Source organism: Aulonocara stuartgranti (assembly GCF_965226115.1).
Source record: "Aulonocara stuartgranti genome assembly, chromosome: 3".
In the NCBI taxonomy this organism is placed as follows: Eukaryota; Metazoa; Chordata; class Actinopteri; order Cichliformes; family Cichlidae; genus Aulonocara; species Aulonocara stuartgranti.
The window spans coordinates 40,881,076-40,895,811 of record NC_138941.1 but is presented as its reverse complement, the minus strand read 5'-3'; the positions used below and the strand labels follow the sequence as shown (position 1 = coordinate 40,895,811).

General features: G+C 40.4%; 2 protein-coding genes across 2 annotated transcripts; both read left to right on the top strand.

Moving 5' to 3' along the window:
- Nucleotides 1-767: 767 nt before the first annotated feature.
- Nucleotides 768-14,124, top strand: LOC309702128 (prostaglandin reductase 1-like; the record flags this gene model as incomplete). Its single annotated transcript, XM_082526561.1, has 8 exons — nt 768-873; nt 10,580-10,625; nt 10,711-10,770; nt 10,832-10,999; nt 11,566-11,839; nt 11,921-12,026; nt 13,437-13,555; nt 13,662-14,124. 8 exons carry the CDS (start codon nt 768-770, stop codon nt 13,770-13,772), a joined length of 990 nt encoding a protein of 329 aa, XP_082382687.1. The 3' UTR covers nt 13,773-14,124.
- LOC309702130 (thioredoxin-like) lies at nt 3,569-6,458 on the top strand. The gene is made up of 5 exons (XM_082526563.1): nt 3,569-3,688; nt 4,480-4,584; nt 5,059-5,124; nt 5,545-5,610; nt 6,131-6,458. Exons 1-5 carry the CDS (start codon nt 3,665-3,667, stop codon nt 6,191-6,193), a joined length of 324 nt encoding a protein of 107 aa, XP_082382689.1. The 5' UTR covers nt 3,569-3,664; the 3' UTR covers nt 6,194-6,458.
- Nucleotides 14,125-14,736: the final 612 nt, after the last annotated feature.

The window sequence follows — 14,736 nt, the reverse complement described above, 5'->3', positions numbered from 1 at the left end:
ATATCAAGCCATTTCATTATTTAATTAACAACAACTATAATAAAAGACTAAGTACATCCTTTCTGCTTCCGTAGGAATAATAAGAGTAAGCAGCAGCCATGTGCTGCTAATCAAATGTACTGTTTGATATAACACATGAATGCACACATAGCCCAGATAAGTGTATTACTAAGGAAGTGCAGCACAGCCAGGCTTTCTTTGCCTTATCAGGCTCAAAGGGGGCGCTGAATGTGCCATATGACATTTCTACCACACAAAATGATCCCCGTGAGTGACACCGACTGTGACATTATTACATAATAATGACAAAATAGTGATTAAAAATTTATAAAGAACATAAAAAATTACAAATAAAATGTAAAACTATACCAAGTAAAACAACCAATGCTTTAGAAAATAATTAGAGTGAATTTACATGTAAATCTTAATTAAGCTTTATCAAACACACATCTGTGGCAATTTTGATATGGATCTCTTGATTTGTGAACATTTTAGTTATATCAGCTTTACTTTTGAATTACTGTTCTTATATTGAACCTGCAACCTAAAGGGAACCTGTAGAATCAGAGTAAAAGTATATAGCTATAATTTAACAGGTGACATCAGGATCATGTGTTCATGAACACCACAAATAAACATTTAATAAATATTTAGCTTCAGTTTTTTTGCACAGCATTGGATGACTCACCACTTTCATATCTGTTACTATGAGGTTGATAACAGTGAAAGGCAACATTTATTTACAGCTGTCATAAAAACAAATCATCATGACTCAAGGAAAGTCGTGGGTCATGACTCAGCACTTTGACAACTTCTCAAAGAAAAGCAACTTTGGGCTGAAGGTGGAGGAGCTCCCTGAGCCCAAAGATGGAGGTAAGATGAGTGTGTATTTTCTCTTTACTTAAGGCTTTAATAGGAATGCACTCTCTTCAGTTTTTGTCGAAAACGAAACCCAGAGCACTTCAAATGTTTTTATTTTTGCAGACGTGCTGCTGGAAGCAGTATTCAGTGTCGACCCATACATGAGTTGAGAAGAGAAAACTTATACTGAATTATTTTCATAATAATTAACACTCCTGATAAAACTACATTGAAACATATTAACAATCATCTATAACATACTGCTGGTCTCAACAGGCCGTTCAGTCAAATCTACATGAAGGAAATAGATTTGATGATTGGAAGTCAAGTCAACAACACACCAACACACACAAACGCCTTTTATTTGTTGTCATGTGAGTCTGTTGTGTACTGAAACATGGCATGGTTTTCATCTGCTGTTAATTAGAAAGCATTTGCTTCATTTTACAGTAAAAAACAAAACGGCGTAGAGGTATGAAAGAGGAACTCTGTCATGCTGATTTAAATTATGATGACTTTGCTATTACTGTTATAAAGCCTCGAGCTGATCATTAGCCAAATCAGGCCCTGCCAAATACTCGAGTGAAGTGAGATCACCTTTCATGTGCTGAAACCTGAAGTGCCTTCACGCTGATAACACAGAGAGTCTTTGAGTGTGCACATTTTTCACTACCAGTTTCCTTCTCATCCTCATTCTACAGATGTCAATAAAGCCACAGTGAGCAAGAATAAACAGAGTAAGACTTTCCTTGGCTCAACATCTCAAACAGTTCAGCAAATATCAGGAAAAACAAAGTTTCTATGCAGTTTGGATCTGGTAGCCATAGCCTGGATGGGGTTTTCCTGTACTTTTCAGGGAGCCTAAAAAAAACAATAAGAATTAAAAAAAAAAAAAAAAAAAAGACCTATCGAGTCAAAAAGAAATCAACAATATTTCACTTGTGGGGGAGAATCCAGAAGCGAAGAGTAGAGCAGCTGAAGGCGTTAGACCTCATGGCAGCCAAAATGGGGAAGGGTCGGTGAGACTGTGAGAAGAAGAAGACCTGGGAGTATGAATGACATACAGCAGTACAGAAAGGTACTATGGAGCTTGAATTAACTGGAAAACAACGAAGCTGCTAAAAGACAGGTGTGATTAACAAATTGAAGAAGTTCTGGTGATGATGGGAGCAGCAGAGCTCTGGACCAACTGAAGTTCCTGTATGGACTTGTGAAGAAGGATGTAACCAAGCTGTGAGCAAGGATGGCAGTGCTGTTAGGTGAGAGAGATGGATGTGGACAGCAGTGGCCACTCGCATAGGGTACATGTTAAGGCTCTACATAGATTCACCAGAGAAGCATAAATCAGAGTTCAGAAAAACTAGCTGGAAAAGGCTGGAAAACTTGTGGGTGAACGCTCTGATTTTGAGCAGTTCTCCTCTGCTTTATGTAATCAGCCAAAAAACCCAGTGGACTAACAAAAACAAAGGAAGAGGCTGCCATCCCATCATGCATCTTCATATTCTGGTCTCACAGTTGTTGATGATTGAACGTAAAGTTAATTCAGATAAGCGCTCAGATTTTTTTCAGTATGGCTGTTCAGTAACAGGACATGCTTCTTGGAGTTATGAATTTCACCTGATGACCTTCTTTAGTAACACTTGCCAAACTTTGTCTTTACGCTAGATTTATACTTGCCATTGGTGAGCAAGCAGCCATGATGGTTGGTTTACCATCTGTAGAATGTGGCTGTTTAAACCCACAAAAGGGATGAAACCTCAGAATCAGCAACTGATCACAAATAAAATAAAGCTAATGCTGCTGGCAGTTGCAAATGATTATGCAAGTCCCCGTCTGTCAAATCCCAGGTGGGGATGTTGAACCCTTGAGTGGAACCTGAAACTAGTGATTGAGCCCCTAAAGTCATCAGCTCGATGGAGCTGTTTTTCCATGAACTTCTACACAACCTGTAGGCTATTTCTACAGCAACAGAGGAAATTTCACTGCTGAACTTGTTGCACAGGTGACATCCTATCACTGAGCTCCTGAGAGCGACTCATTCCTTCACAAATGTTTGTAGAAGCAGTCTGCAAGCCTATGTGCTCGATTTTATACCCCTGTGGCCATGAAAGTGATTGGAACCCCGAAATTCAATGATTTAAATGTGTGAGTGTCTCACCAGTACCGTGAACAACAGCTTCTTGTGTATTAACATATTTTCCACTAGAGGGAGATGTTGCACTGCTGGAGATCTCTACGCGCTGCGGAGGTGCACAGTTATTTTAGACATGAATCTGATGTGAATAAAATAATTATATCTGCTGCTTTTAAGGACCTGCCTGGTCGAGGGGGTTGAAGTGCTCCAGATATAAGAGCGCAAACACTGTTAACATTTTCTACGAGTTTCAGCCTTTTATCAGAAAGCTGTGGTGAGGGTCAGCTCCATGGTTACACAGGCTGCTGACGGTCTCTGTCAGTGGATGACTCCAGGAGAGTCTGTGTTCCTACACCTCGTTTCTATGAGTCCTGGTCTCATAAGAGTGTATGAGTGTGTGTGTGTGTGTGAAACTGGCTGAATGACCTGCAGAAAGCGCTTGGAGTTCTCGGCTGAGTAGAAAGGCGGTATAAAAAAAAATCAATGTATTTATGGTTCAGCTCATTAAAATTTTTTATTGTGTAAACCAAATGCAGAGACTTCCGCTTCGACTGCTGATGGCTAACTTTACGCAGAGTGTTTAAAAGCCTGGGGCGTGTGCTGACCGCAGGTCATTTCCAAACTTGGAGGATTGTTGTTGTGTCTTGGAAACATTCGTCAACAGTAATCATGGTTCGTCAAGTGAAGAATCTGGTAAGTGTGTCTTGTTTGCTCTTCTTTTTGTGCCTCTGTCCGTTTGTAACACATTAATGGATGTTTTTCGCACTATGGTTTTATAGCGGAGCAGCTGTGCCACAAGCGTAAAAACAGTTTTGGGTATGTACGTAGATTTTTAGAGAAACGCACCTTAAACAAGCTTTCCAAAGCTAATTGTAGTTATGGGTTGATTGTATTGCATTTGTGTGGAAATAAACGTCATTTCAAATGAGTTCATAGCCTCAAACGACCACCACATCTGAAAGTTTCATTTTGTGAAAGGGGAAACTGAGCGTGGAAACATTTAGACTTGAGGAACAGTGGAGAAACCTCAAGAAGATCAGCATCAACATCAATTTCTGTGACGAAGAGAAAAAAAATGCACCATGAAGACGCAGAAAACTACTTTTGGGGGTAAAATGAGCTCGTACTGATCTGCGTAAATTTTAAGCAAACACTTACATGCAGTCTCTAAAGGCTTTTTTGAGCATGGGGAACCGCTGGTATATCCCGTTAGGTTTGGTGTAAATCTTAACGAGCAGTGTAGACGTGTCATACTAAAGCTCAAGTTAGGCAAACTGAAAGCGAAATCTTTCTGGAGGAAGCGTTGGGCTGAAATCCTCTGTGCGTAAATACAGCCGCAGGCAGCGATCAGTGAAAAGTGGACAACAACGCTGTAACAATCTGTATTTTAATGTGAAACACTGACCTCTATTTTTTGTTGTCAGGTTAATTATAAGATTCAAATCTATTTCAAACTATGTTGTTGGTTTTTGATTTCTCTCCAGGTAGAGTTCAATAACATCCTGAAGGAAGCTGGAAACAAGCTGGTGGTGGTGGACTTCACAGCCACTTGGTGTGGCCCCTGCCAAAGGATTGCCCCAGTGTATGAGGTACATGCTGTCAAAACTAAAACGACTCCGAACTCTTGCATCTGCATGTCGATCTGTGCTTCCACAATTGATGAGAATCTCTTTATTTCTGTCCCTCACACATTACAATAACCTGTATATTGGGATGGCTCATGAGCCAGAGGAGACACTATGGTACTGATGCTCTAGTCCCAGAGTCGACTGTCCCCACTCTTAGCATCATTTTGACCCCTTTGCGCCAATAACCTCAGCAATGCTAAAGATGGCATTTCTTCAATAAGTTACGTTGTGAATTTTTTTTCAACTATAAGTTAGATTTGACACATTAAGAAATTACTATTAAGATGAAAAACAACCCACAACTTTTATGGCACAAGAGAACAAATTCAGACTTTTATTTTAGATGTTTCCCCTTTTGATCCTTCATAAGTGTGACGTGGCAGCAGATGAACTGCACAAGTTTGCATGTTGACTCACTGATCTTCTCTCCTGCAGAAAATGGCTGCGGCGCCTGAAAATGCCAACGTGATTTTCCTGAAGGTGGACGTGGATGCTGCCCGTGTAAGTCTGAGTTTGACTTACTTCCTGATGAGCCCGCAGAAGCAGTTGGATTACTTCAGCTGCTGCCAGGCCTGTGCTAGCGCAGAGATCCTCGACACGTCTCTGTACAGTTGCTGTCAAACATGTTTGTGGTTTTTGCAGCATTTTATGGAACATCACACGACAAATGAGAGTGCAGGAAGAATCAAATAAATTGCATAAAGATTAATTCCTGTGCTGTGGGAAAGAGGCAACACTGAAGTGTTGGAGAGTATGATCTTGGGTAGCTGAAGAAGCCCGTCTTAGTCACGCTATGCTTAATGGCTTCTTCTTAATTGGCCTCTCGCCACATCTACAGCTACAGTTGGTCATAACCATCTGTAGTCAAGAGAGATCTTGATGACCCAGTGAGCTCATCTGATGTATTTGCTTCTCTTTCAGGATGTGTCCTCATCCTGTGGAATCAGATCCATGCCCACGTTCCAGTTTTACAAGAATGGCCAAAAGGTAAGTCAAAATGCTACGTGTACCTGTCAGCTTGGTGCAGATGTTTGGCGTGTAATAGATTTTTGGACACATTGAGCCTCGTGCTCAAAATTGTTTTCAAGTGACACATAGAAGTGATCTTTAATATAGTGTTTGGCATTCACCTGCCGGAGAAAGGCCTCAAATCTTATGTTGCTTGAAGGATTCCTTCCTAATCTTGCACAGTAATGCTCTAAAGGTACGTCATACATGAGTCACTTAATATTTTCTAATGACAACAAAGCAATGAACCTTTCTGACAAATAGAGGCGAGCTCGCGACATTAAACACCAGCTTGAGGAGGCGCCTGTGATCGAAGCCAGACCTTCACTCAGTGGTCTCAGGATTAAACAAATTGAGTTAAATATCTCTCATAAATAAGGGTTTAGGTTGTGTGAAGCTTATTGTCTCCTATTTTACATTTTATCTAAGATAAATGGAAAATTATGTTTTGTTTTGGGGCTTTTTATGACATTTTTAACCCTCTATCCTTGTCTTTCAGCTCCACGAGTTCTCCGGAGCTGATGAAGCTACACTACTTAAAAAAGTACACGAGCTGAGATAAGAAGTCCAGTCAACACACGGCCATGTTGCAAAAAACAAAAATGCCTCACATTACGATCTGTACATGATTCATGAGCATGAAGTCTATCTTTCACAGGCAATAATATATCTACATATCCTTTAATATTGACATAGCTTTCCTGTCTTAACAAAATATGATGCTGATAACTTTTAACTTTGTTTTTCTGAAAGTTTGACTTTGATCCCAAACTGCTTTGTATGTTTTGTGTTCAACAAAGTACATACAATAAATGGATTACATCAAATCAAGAGACTTGATGGTATTTTATGCATCAATAAAAATGGGAGAGTAGTTTACACATGTGCAATGGGCCATCACAGCAGCAGCTTTGACGCGTTGTACAAGTACAGCTTCATTTCACAAAAAGTCCTCAGAGCTGAAAAACACATTTAAGTTCTGTTTAAAAACTGCAACCAAAACGATTGTACACAAACTTCAAGCGTCACAATCTCTTTTCATCTCATGTCAAATGCTTTGACTGAATTTTTACAATAATTTCTTTAAACATAGCACCTCATTTTGCATGTGCATTTGTATACATGCATGTTAGCATGCGAATCAACCCTAAATGGACTGGAGCTGAGACTGATGATTATACTGCATACATGATTTCCACAGCCCTGTCATAGATTGGTGACCTGTCGAGGGAGCACAGCAGCTGGGATTGGCTGAATAACGGCCACCACCAATGAAAACATTTCCAGAGCAGTTACTGTGGAAAACATCTGCACAGAACTTCATGACAATCCAGCTGATCAGCCTTACTCTTACTCATTAAATTTATCTTTCAGTCTTTTTCACCAGCGCACCATGGAGCAGTGTGAAAACCAGCAAACAACCGGATGCCACGTAGCATTTTGCAGCAAAGGTTTGGGCAATTTGCATAGGAAGTTGGGCGACATCTGAGAACTGCAAGTGAGAATTTCTTGTGTTAAACCCTCCTACAGCCACCGAACTCACTTGTTCCCACTTTACACCAACAGGTTGTTGTTACTGTGCTTTCGAACACCAGCATTTATGTCTTTTTTCAAATGCATGAACCGGTTTTTGATTAGGTACTGGTACAATGCCAATGAAACCAGTGGTTAAAACCGGCTTTTGTTTTGTGTCAGTGAGCCTTTGTTTGAACACAAGTGAAGAAGAGGACACACACAGACACACCTGCACACACACAATAAATATCAAATTAAGATTTGAGAAATGCTTTGTGTAACACACAGATAGTCTCTACTCTAAGTGTGTCTTACACAACCAGACGTGCAGCTATACAGTGATGAAGATACTAAATAGAAATTCAGTGAAATAGGAAAACATGAGTCTTGAGAACGAGGTCTGCAGCAGCTTTGGGCCATTTAACCTCACACACACAAACAAAGTCAGCACAAACACATCAGGACAGCAACAGTGTGTGCAGGGAGGCAGGAAAGAGCACAAACACAACCTCTGTTCAGGGAAACTTTGCCTGGATCCAGCCTAAGATTTTAATATCTCATATGTAAAACATCTGAACGGTCATTTGAGTTTCAGACTGCACACAGGGACTCAGTGTGGAGCCCAATCCGTGTTTTGACTTCTGCTTAAGTATCTGTACTTGTGTACAGATAAGAACGAGTCCAACATGCACCAGACAGACAGATAAACACGTATTTGTCCATTTGGTAATAATTTAAAGAGCAGCTCTGAAGTCCTCTGTGTTAGTCTGATAAATGCAACATCTCATCTTATTATAAAATAAATGTGATCAACAGGAACCTGATTTCAGGCTGATATAATTGTCTTCATGTTTTTCTTTCAAATGTGACCTTTCTATTGATTTTTAACCCTTTTAACCCTTTTCTTTATTTTATGTATAGCAGTAAACTATTTTTAGAATGACTCGCATAAAACTGGTGGGAGTCAGAATAAAGAGTAAAGAATCAGGTTCTTAAACCCTGAATAAAACTACTAAAGTCTTGCATAGCTGATTTTTTAAATACCAGATGTTTTAACATATAACAAATATTTTAACAAAATGTCTTAAAATAATATCGTTTGGAGTATTTTTGCCTAGTTAACAAAACAATGAGATAAGTACACCTCAGGCTGTTACTCAGGTATGTGAAACTGCTGTGTCATTGGAAGTTGTTTTTCTTGTTTAATGGTGAGGTTGTTCCTGGATCCAGTCTACAGAAAGTATTCACACAGTTCATGATACAGAGAAAAATAAGAGTTAGTGGAACTTCCTTTTACGTTGACTACCTGAAACACACAGGTATCAATTCACCCAAAATCTTAGTAAGTAAGTATAGCGAGATCTTTCTTCCACTGCTCTGTGCTGGTTTTTATACCCCAAATTTTGTCGTCTACTTTTACCCCGAGGTTTAAAAGGCCTGTGTGCTTCATTTTTCTTGTCCTTGTGTAACTTGGATTTTGAACAGCAAGTTAATATAGATTATTGCTACTTGAAACCAGAGTCAGAAGATGGAGAACAATCAATCCTTTTGACATCATTTAACTATTCAGTGACTTACAGTAGAAGTTACTTGCAGCTCTGGTTTGCATCACTGATATGTTTCAGAGATATAGCATTAAAACATATCCTTATCTGTACCGTATGTGGTAATGCTTCTCGGCTCTAAGATGCAGGTCACTCCTGATACAACTCAAAAACCAGCACATTTCACCAAACTCAGACTGCAGGTTAAGAGCAGCTGAGTGGGTGACTTCTTGTCACGGCAAGTGTTGTGAAACTGATTAAGGAACTCAATAATGATGCAAAGAGTTTTGAGGGTGTGTTTGTCTTCCTGTTGTAAAAGGGATTTTTGAGAATGTAGACAAGCTGCTGCACAAGAGTTTATTTTCCTCATGTTGGCAGGTGGGGAAAGTGGAGCTCCCACCAGGGTGTAGCTGTCGTCACACTGAAACATCAGAGGATGCCTGGTGTTCACGTTGAGTTCAAGCACCTTACTGGTGCGGCCACTGACCACTGACAAAGCAGAAAAACCACAGGGATGTGACATAAGATGTGTTTGATGCACACGCCTCCTTTGAGCGACTATGGGCCAAGCAGCTGCACAATGGCACAGACGTGACATGCAAATGTGCAGGTTAGGCACCCGTTGCTTGCTCAGTTTGCACTTAGGGAGGAGCCCCGCAGGACAATGAAGTAACCGTGTTATTAAAAATATTTCCGACACACCGCGGCCTGGTGGGTGTGAGAAAGGGGTGTGGTCCTAAACCTTGCAAATGAATATTAAAGTAAAAGGAACCTGAGTTTGTTTACAGCTGAACTGTAGAGGGGTTTACATTCCTCCTGAGTGCTACGCCACCTAGTGGCATTTTTGAGTACATGTACCATGTCCTGGGATAGTACATGCACAGTAAAGTCATATTACCTATAAATCAGCAATTAAAGCAAAAAAATACTGTGATTTCACTTTGCACATTATTTACAAGTTCTCTTTTTAATCGCTCCTCAGATTTTGACCTTTAAGTGTTATTTTAATCCATATTTATGACAACAGGCAGTTGTTTTTGGCCAGATATCGTTGTGTCAGTAGACTCAGTGAAAAAGAAATTGCTGAAAGAGCATTATGGTTAAATATCCAACATTATCTCAAACACGTCTGTCTCCTTGTCTGTGCACAAACTTAACAACACACACTGGCTGTTCGGTCTCCCTGGCAGGTGTGAGTGGAGTCTCTCTGTGACAAAAAGGGAGAGGAATATTTGATGACCAAGACGCAGAAACATGTATGTGAGTTTAGCCTGCAGTACTAGTGAAGTATTGAAGTGAACACGCAACCTGAAATCACAACACTCGGTTGACGAATGCTTATTTTATGTTGTTTTCCTGCAGAGGAAAAAAATGTATATAAAGATAGAAAAGATACAAGTATTATGATCAATCTACAAATGTCTCACCTGAACTTATTAGTTTGCATCTATATGTAGAAATGATGGTTTACACTTTAAACCTCTGAGTTCCTCACACTGAGACTGTGAGGAACTCAGAGGTTTAAAGTGATATTGTTTTTAAATTTTGGGGAAAAACATCTGTAAAGCAACAAAGAAAGCTGGATTTTGGTCTTTAACCTTATTGGCAGCGTGCCCTCTGTCACACCTCAGATGGTGTGCTAAACCTTCGGCCAATAAGATTGAACATTAAAAGCACGTCTCCCACTCCTTTCTCCTCTTAAGCGTCTGCAGAGCTGCCTCTGCTCACTTCTACCCACTCTCGCTCCACAGCTTCCAGCATTTCTCTGTGAAGAAAGGCGAGCGGTAAGTCACACTTTATTATTTCTATTTGCTTAAGGAGTTCATGCTCTTTTTTTATGTCAAGCTTTTAGCATCGAGCACTTTAAATGAGTTTACTTTTGTTTGCAGAGGTGCTTCTGGAAGCAGTGTTTCTCAGTGTTGACCCGTACATGAGGTGAGCAGAGAATATAGAGGATTTTAAAATATATTTTACATAGTAACACTGCTGATATGAATCTGTTGTAAAACACTGTTGACAGGCTGCTCAGCAAAATCCACATGAAGGAAGGAGGTGTGATGATTGGAGAACAAGTGGCCAAGTAAGTGTTTACCTGTTCGTATAATACGACAACGACTACTACTAATAATGTTTTCCTTTAGAGTGATCCAGAGTAAAAATCCAGGATTTCCTGTGGGAAGCCACGTTGTGAGTAACAGTGGGTGGAGAACCCACACGCTCAGTGATGGGACCGGCCTCACTCCCATCCTGTCCGAGTGGCCTAAAGATGTGTCCCTGTCTCTGGCTCTGGGTGCCATCGGGATGCCCGGGTAAGACAGATTTAAGTAACTTGTATGGATCAAAGTCACTTTCTATTGGACGATAAATCATGGCAGGATGTTCTGACTCTTCCAGCAGGTAGATCGATGTGAAGTTTTATCAGCTGAATCTTAAATGCACATTGAGACAGGACATATTGGATTCATGTCAGTGATGTAAGACTTTGTTTACAGCAGCTTAAGGAGGTTTCAAGAAGTCACTGAGTTTTACTCTCATATGTGATCAGCATTGCATAAAAGAGTCCAATAAACCTTCTTAACAAATGCTGGTTAGGATGATTAATTTGGAAGAAACTGACATGGTTGATGATTATCATGACGATGAATGGCATTTCTAAGGTGTAAACTGATGCTAATAGACAATAGAGTGAATCATGGGCAGAAAAAAGTCTTCTTTTAAGAAAGTAAGTGGGTAAGTCAAATGTTTTGGCTTGCTGGTGAGCTGAAGTCACCATCTATGCACTTACTAATGACCCTTTGATGAATGTAATTAGAGTTTATATGAAGCTCAAAATTGAGGAAAAACAGCAGGATTTACTGTTTCTGTCTCTCTGCAGGCTGACGGCTGTTTATGGGATAGAAGAAGTGTTGGGACTCCAGAAAGGTGAGACCCTGCTGGTGAACGCTGCAGCTGGAGCGGTGGGCTCCGTGGTGGGACAGATCGCCAAGATCAAGGGCTGTAAGGTGGTGGGCTCGACAGGCTCTGATGCCAAAGTGGTTTTTCTCAAAGAGCTGGGATTTGATGAGGCCTTCAACTACAAAACTGTGGGTTCCCTGGAGGAGGCTCTGAGGAAGGCTTCACCTGAAGGATACGACTGCTTCTTTGAAAACGTGAGCAGTGGTGGTGCAGTTTCAAGCTTGCATGTAATATTTAATCACTGCTGAGCTCTTCTCTCGATCTTTGATTTTTAGGTGGGAGGCCCTTCTTCATTCATTGTCCTGCAGCAGATGAAGAACTGTGGAAGAATAGCTGTGTGTGGAAGTATCTCCACCTACAATGACAGTGAACCCCAGACAGGTGTGTTACTGCCCTAATTTACTTTTCCTTGTCAAAGACATGAGCTCAATACAGACTATTTCATAGGAAATAATAAAAATAATACTGAGACTGACTTATACATCTATACTAGATATTTCCTGGAAATTCATCTTTATAAAAGTGTAAATCTGGCTACACAACCAGTTTAAGGTTAAGCAACCTACTTTAAAGATAATATTTTCACAGAGCGGCCTTTAAGGTGTCGCAGATAAATACAACAAAATAAAACCAGTACCAAAAAGAAGATTTGAAAAACATAAATTTCACACCCAAGCCTCAACTCTTGCGGCCCAGTACCAAACGACTCACAGACCAGCCCGGGCATAGGGAACCCTGCCTTATGTGTCAGGAGTATCGGAGCCGTTGAGATGCATTTTTCTATAAATCGCGTATCTGTGGCTTTTAAACCCCAAAACACGATGCGCCAAAAATTGGTCCACCCCCAGGATCAGGTCCCCCGACACAAACAGAGTAACATAGTGTACGCTGTCAAGTGCCAGGAGGATTGCCAGGATTTATACATCGGGGAACCCAAACAACGGATGGCACAACAGAGAAGAGCCACCTCATCAGGCCAGGACGCTGCAGTCTATTTGCACCTACAGGCCAGTGGACACTCTTTCAATGATGAGGATGTAACATCCTGGACAGGGAGGAACGCTGGTTTGAGCGCGGAGTCAAGGAGGCCGTTTACGTGAAAAGGGAAAGACCATCTCTGAATCAAGGAGGGGGCCTAAGGATACATCTGTCACCATCTGTGATTGCAGACATTCCCCAACTCTCTGTGAATGGTACTCATGGCCATTGATCAGTGGGCTTTGATCAATGAGCTATGATCAGTGGTTGTTGCTCAATGGTCATGACAATTTGCATATTAATGACCAAGGAACTGACCTCACAGCCCATTGTTCATTCAGTGGGCTGGTTTCAGTCATTGTGCGAGGTTGGAGAAACCTGCGGTCAGCTGAGACTGAAGAAGTCACTTGGATGAGCGATGAAACATTTCTCCCACTGAAAACACTTTGTCAAGATGAACAGAATCAACTTTCGGGGGTTTTGAGCTAAAGATCCTCAGAGATAATGTGACTTGTTCATGTCCCTTTGATCCACCGACTACAGCAGGTTTTTATAGATTTTGGTGTTAAACTCTTTAATTAGGCCTACTAAACTGTAGGGCTTCATTATAGCTTTAACTGTATCTAAGTAGCACTCAGCAAAGGCGGAGACAGTGATATTATGGGATGGCCCTGGTTTCTTCCCATTTTCTACTAGAGGGAGATGTTGTCCTGCTGAAGACCCATAAGAGCTGTGGAGGCACACAGACAGTTATTTTAGATATGAACTGTAGTTTCATTGTTTCATTTTTCTCTTGAATGATCTGTATTTTAGGGCCGTACTCCTATTTCACTGTGATCCTGAAACAGCTGAAGATGGAGGGCTTCATATACAGCAGGTGGCAGCACAAGAACCATGAGACCCTCAAGAGACTGTTGGCGTGGGTGAAAGAGGTCAGCTATTTAGTCCTTTATCAAAGAGAAAAAGATATAAACATCAGTTACCTGTGTTTCTGTTGTGATGTATTGTATTTGTGATCTGTGTATTGTGCGTCCACAGGGCAAACTGCAGTGTCGGGAGCACGTCACAAAAGGCTTTGAAAACATGCCGGCTGCTTTTATGGGGATGCTGCAGGGAGAAAACACCGGCAAGGCCGTCGTCGCAGTCTGAAGAGTTCAATGCAAGAGAGCCAGCATTACTAATAACTGCCATTATTACACAATCTATCAATTAATGAAGGATTAATCAATAATCATAGAACACAATAATTTCACATTAATATTTCAACTTCTTGATTAGTTTTGTAATCACAGTCATATCAAAGATTAAAGCAACGCTGGGATTTAATCTCATAGTTTAGTCATTCAAAGAAATGTGATTTCTAATCTAAACAGCATTACTTCATAACAGATCAGTAAAACTATGTCTGAACTGTTTCTGGTCTGAAACATTTTAATGTGTAGTTTTCAAATTTGTCTTTACAAGGAGGAAAGTGGTGATCAAGGCTTTTGCTCTGTTGTGGTGAACAGTGTGGATTTACTACAACATAACTGACCAAGTGCTTTGTATTGTCTGGAAGTCTGAGGACAATAAAGTTTTTTCTTTTACCCTGATCCTTGTGGCTTCAGACTATCTATCTATCGATCTATGTATCGATTGCAGATAAAGTGACATATTTCATATTTTCTCATGGAGAAATCCACCAGGAAGCAGCTCAGACCAACTCTTTTGACATTAAACCACATTTTTCCCCTCTTGGTTCAACGTACTACATTGAATACATCTACAAAAACTAATAATTCATTTTTAATAGCTTAGAAGCATCAGCAGAATTAAAAGAAGTCCTCTTAGAGGCCACAAGCTTGTGTGTCAAACTGAATTTTGGAGGTGCTTTGGAGGGGTTCGTATATGCATGCCGAGAGAATAATTAAACAATTGTATTTTAAAACAGACAAAGAACCACACATCTAGCAAGATCTCCTTCTCAATAACAATCAAACAGAGGACATGTCTGCCCAAATACTAAATAAATAATTAACTCCAAAGTATATAACAAATAGAACATGTAAAAGAAAAAAAATGCACAGAGGATATATTTTCTGATATTTTATAACCGTATGACCTTCTTCGCAAA

Coding starts and splice junctions, on each gene's coding strand:
- LOC309702130 (XM_082526563.1), top strand. CDS start 3,665: ATGGTTCGTCAAGTGAAGAATCTG. Junction 3,689..4,479: donor TTCGTCAAGTGAAGAATCTG/GTAAGTGTGTCT, acceptor ATTTCTCTCCAG/GTAGAGTTCAATAACATCCT. Junction 5,611..6,130: donor TTTACAAGAATGGCCAAAAG/GTAAGTCAAAAT, acceptor CTTGTCTTTCAG/CTCCACGAGTTCTCCGGAGC.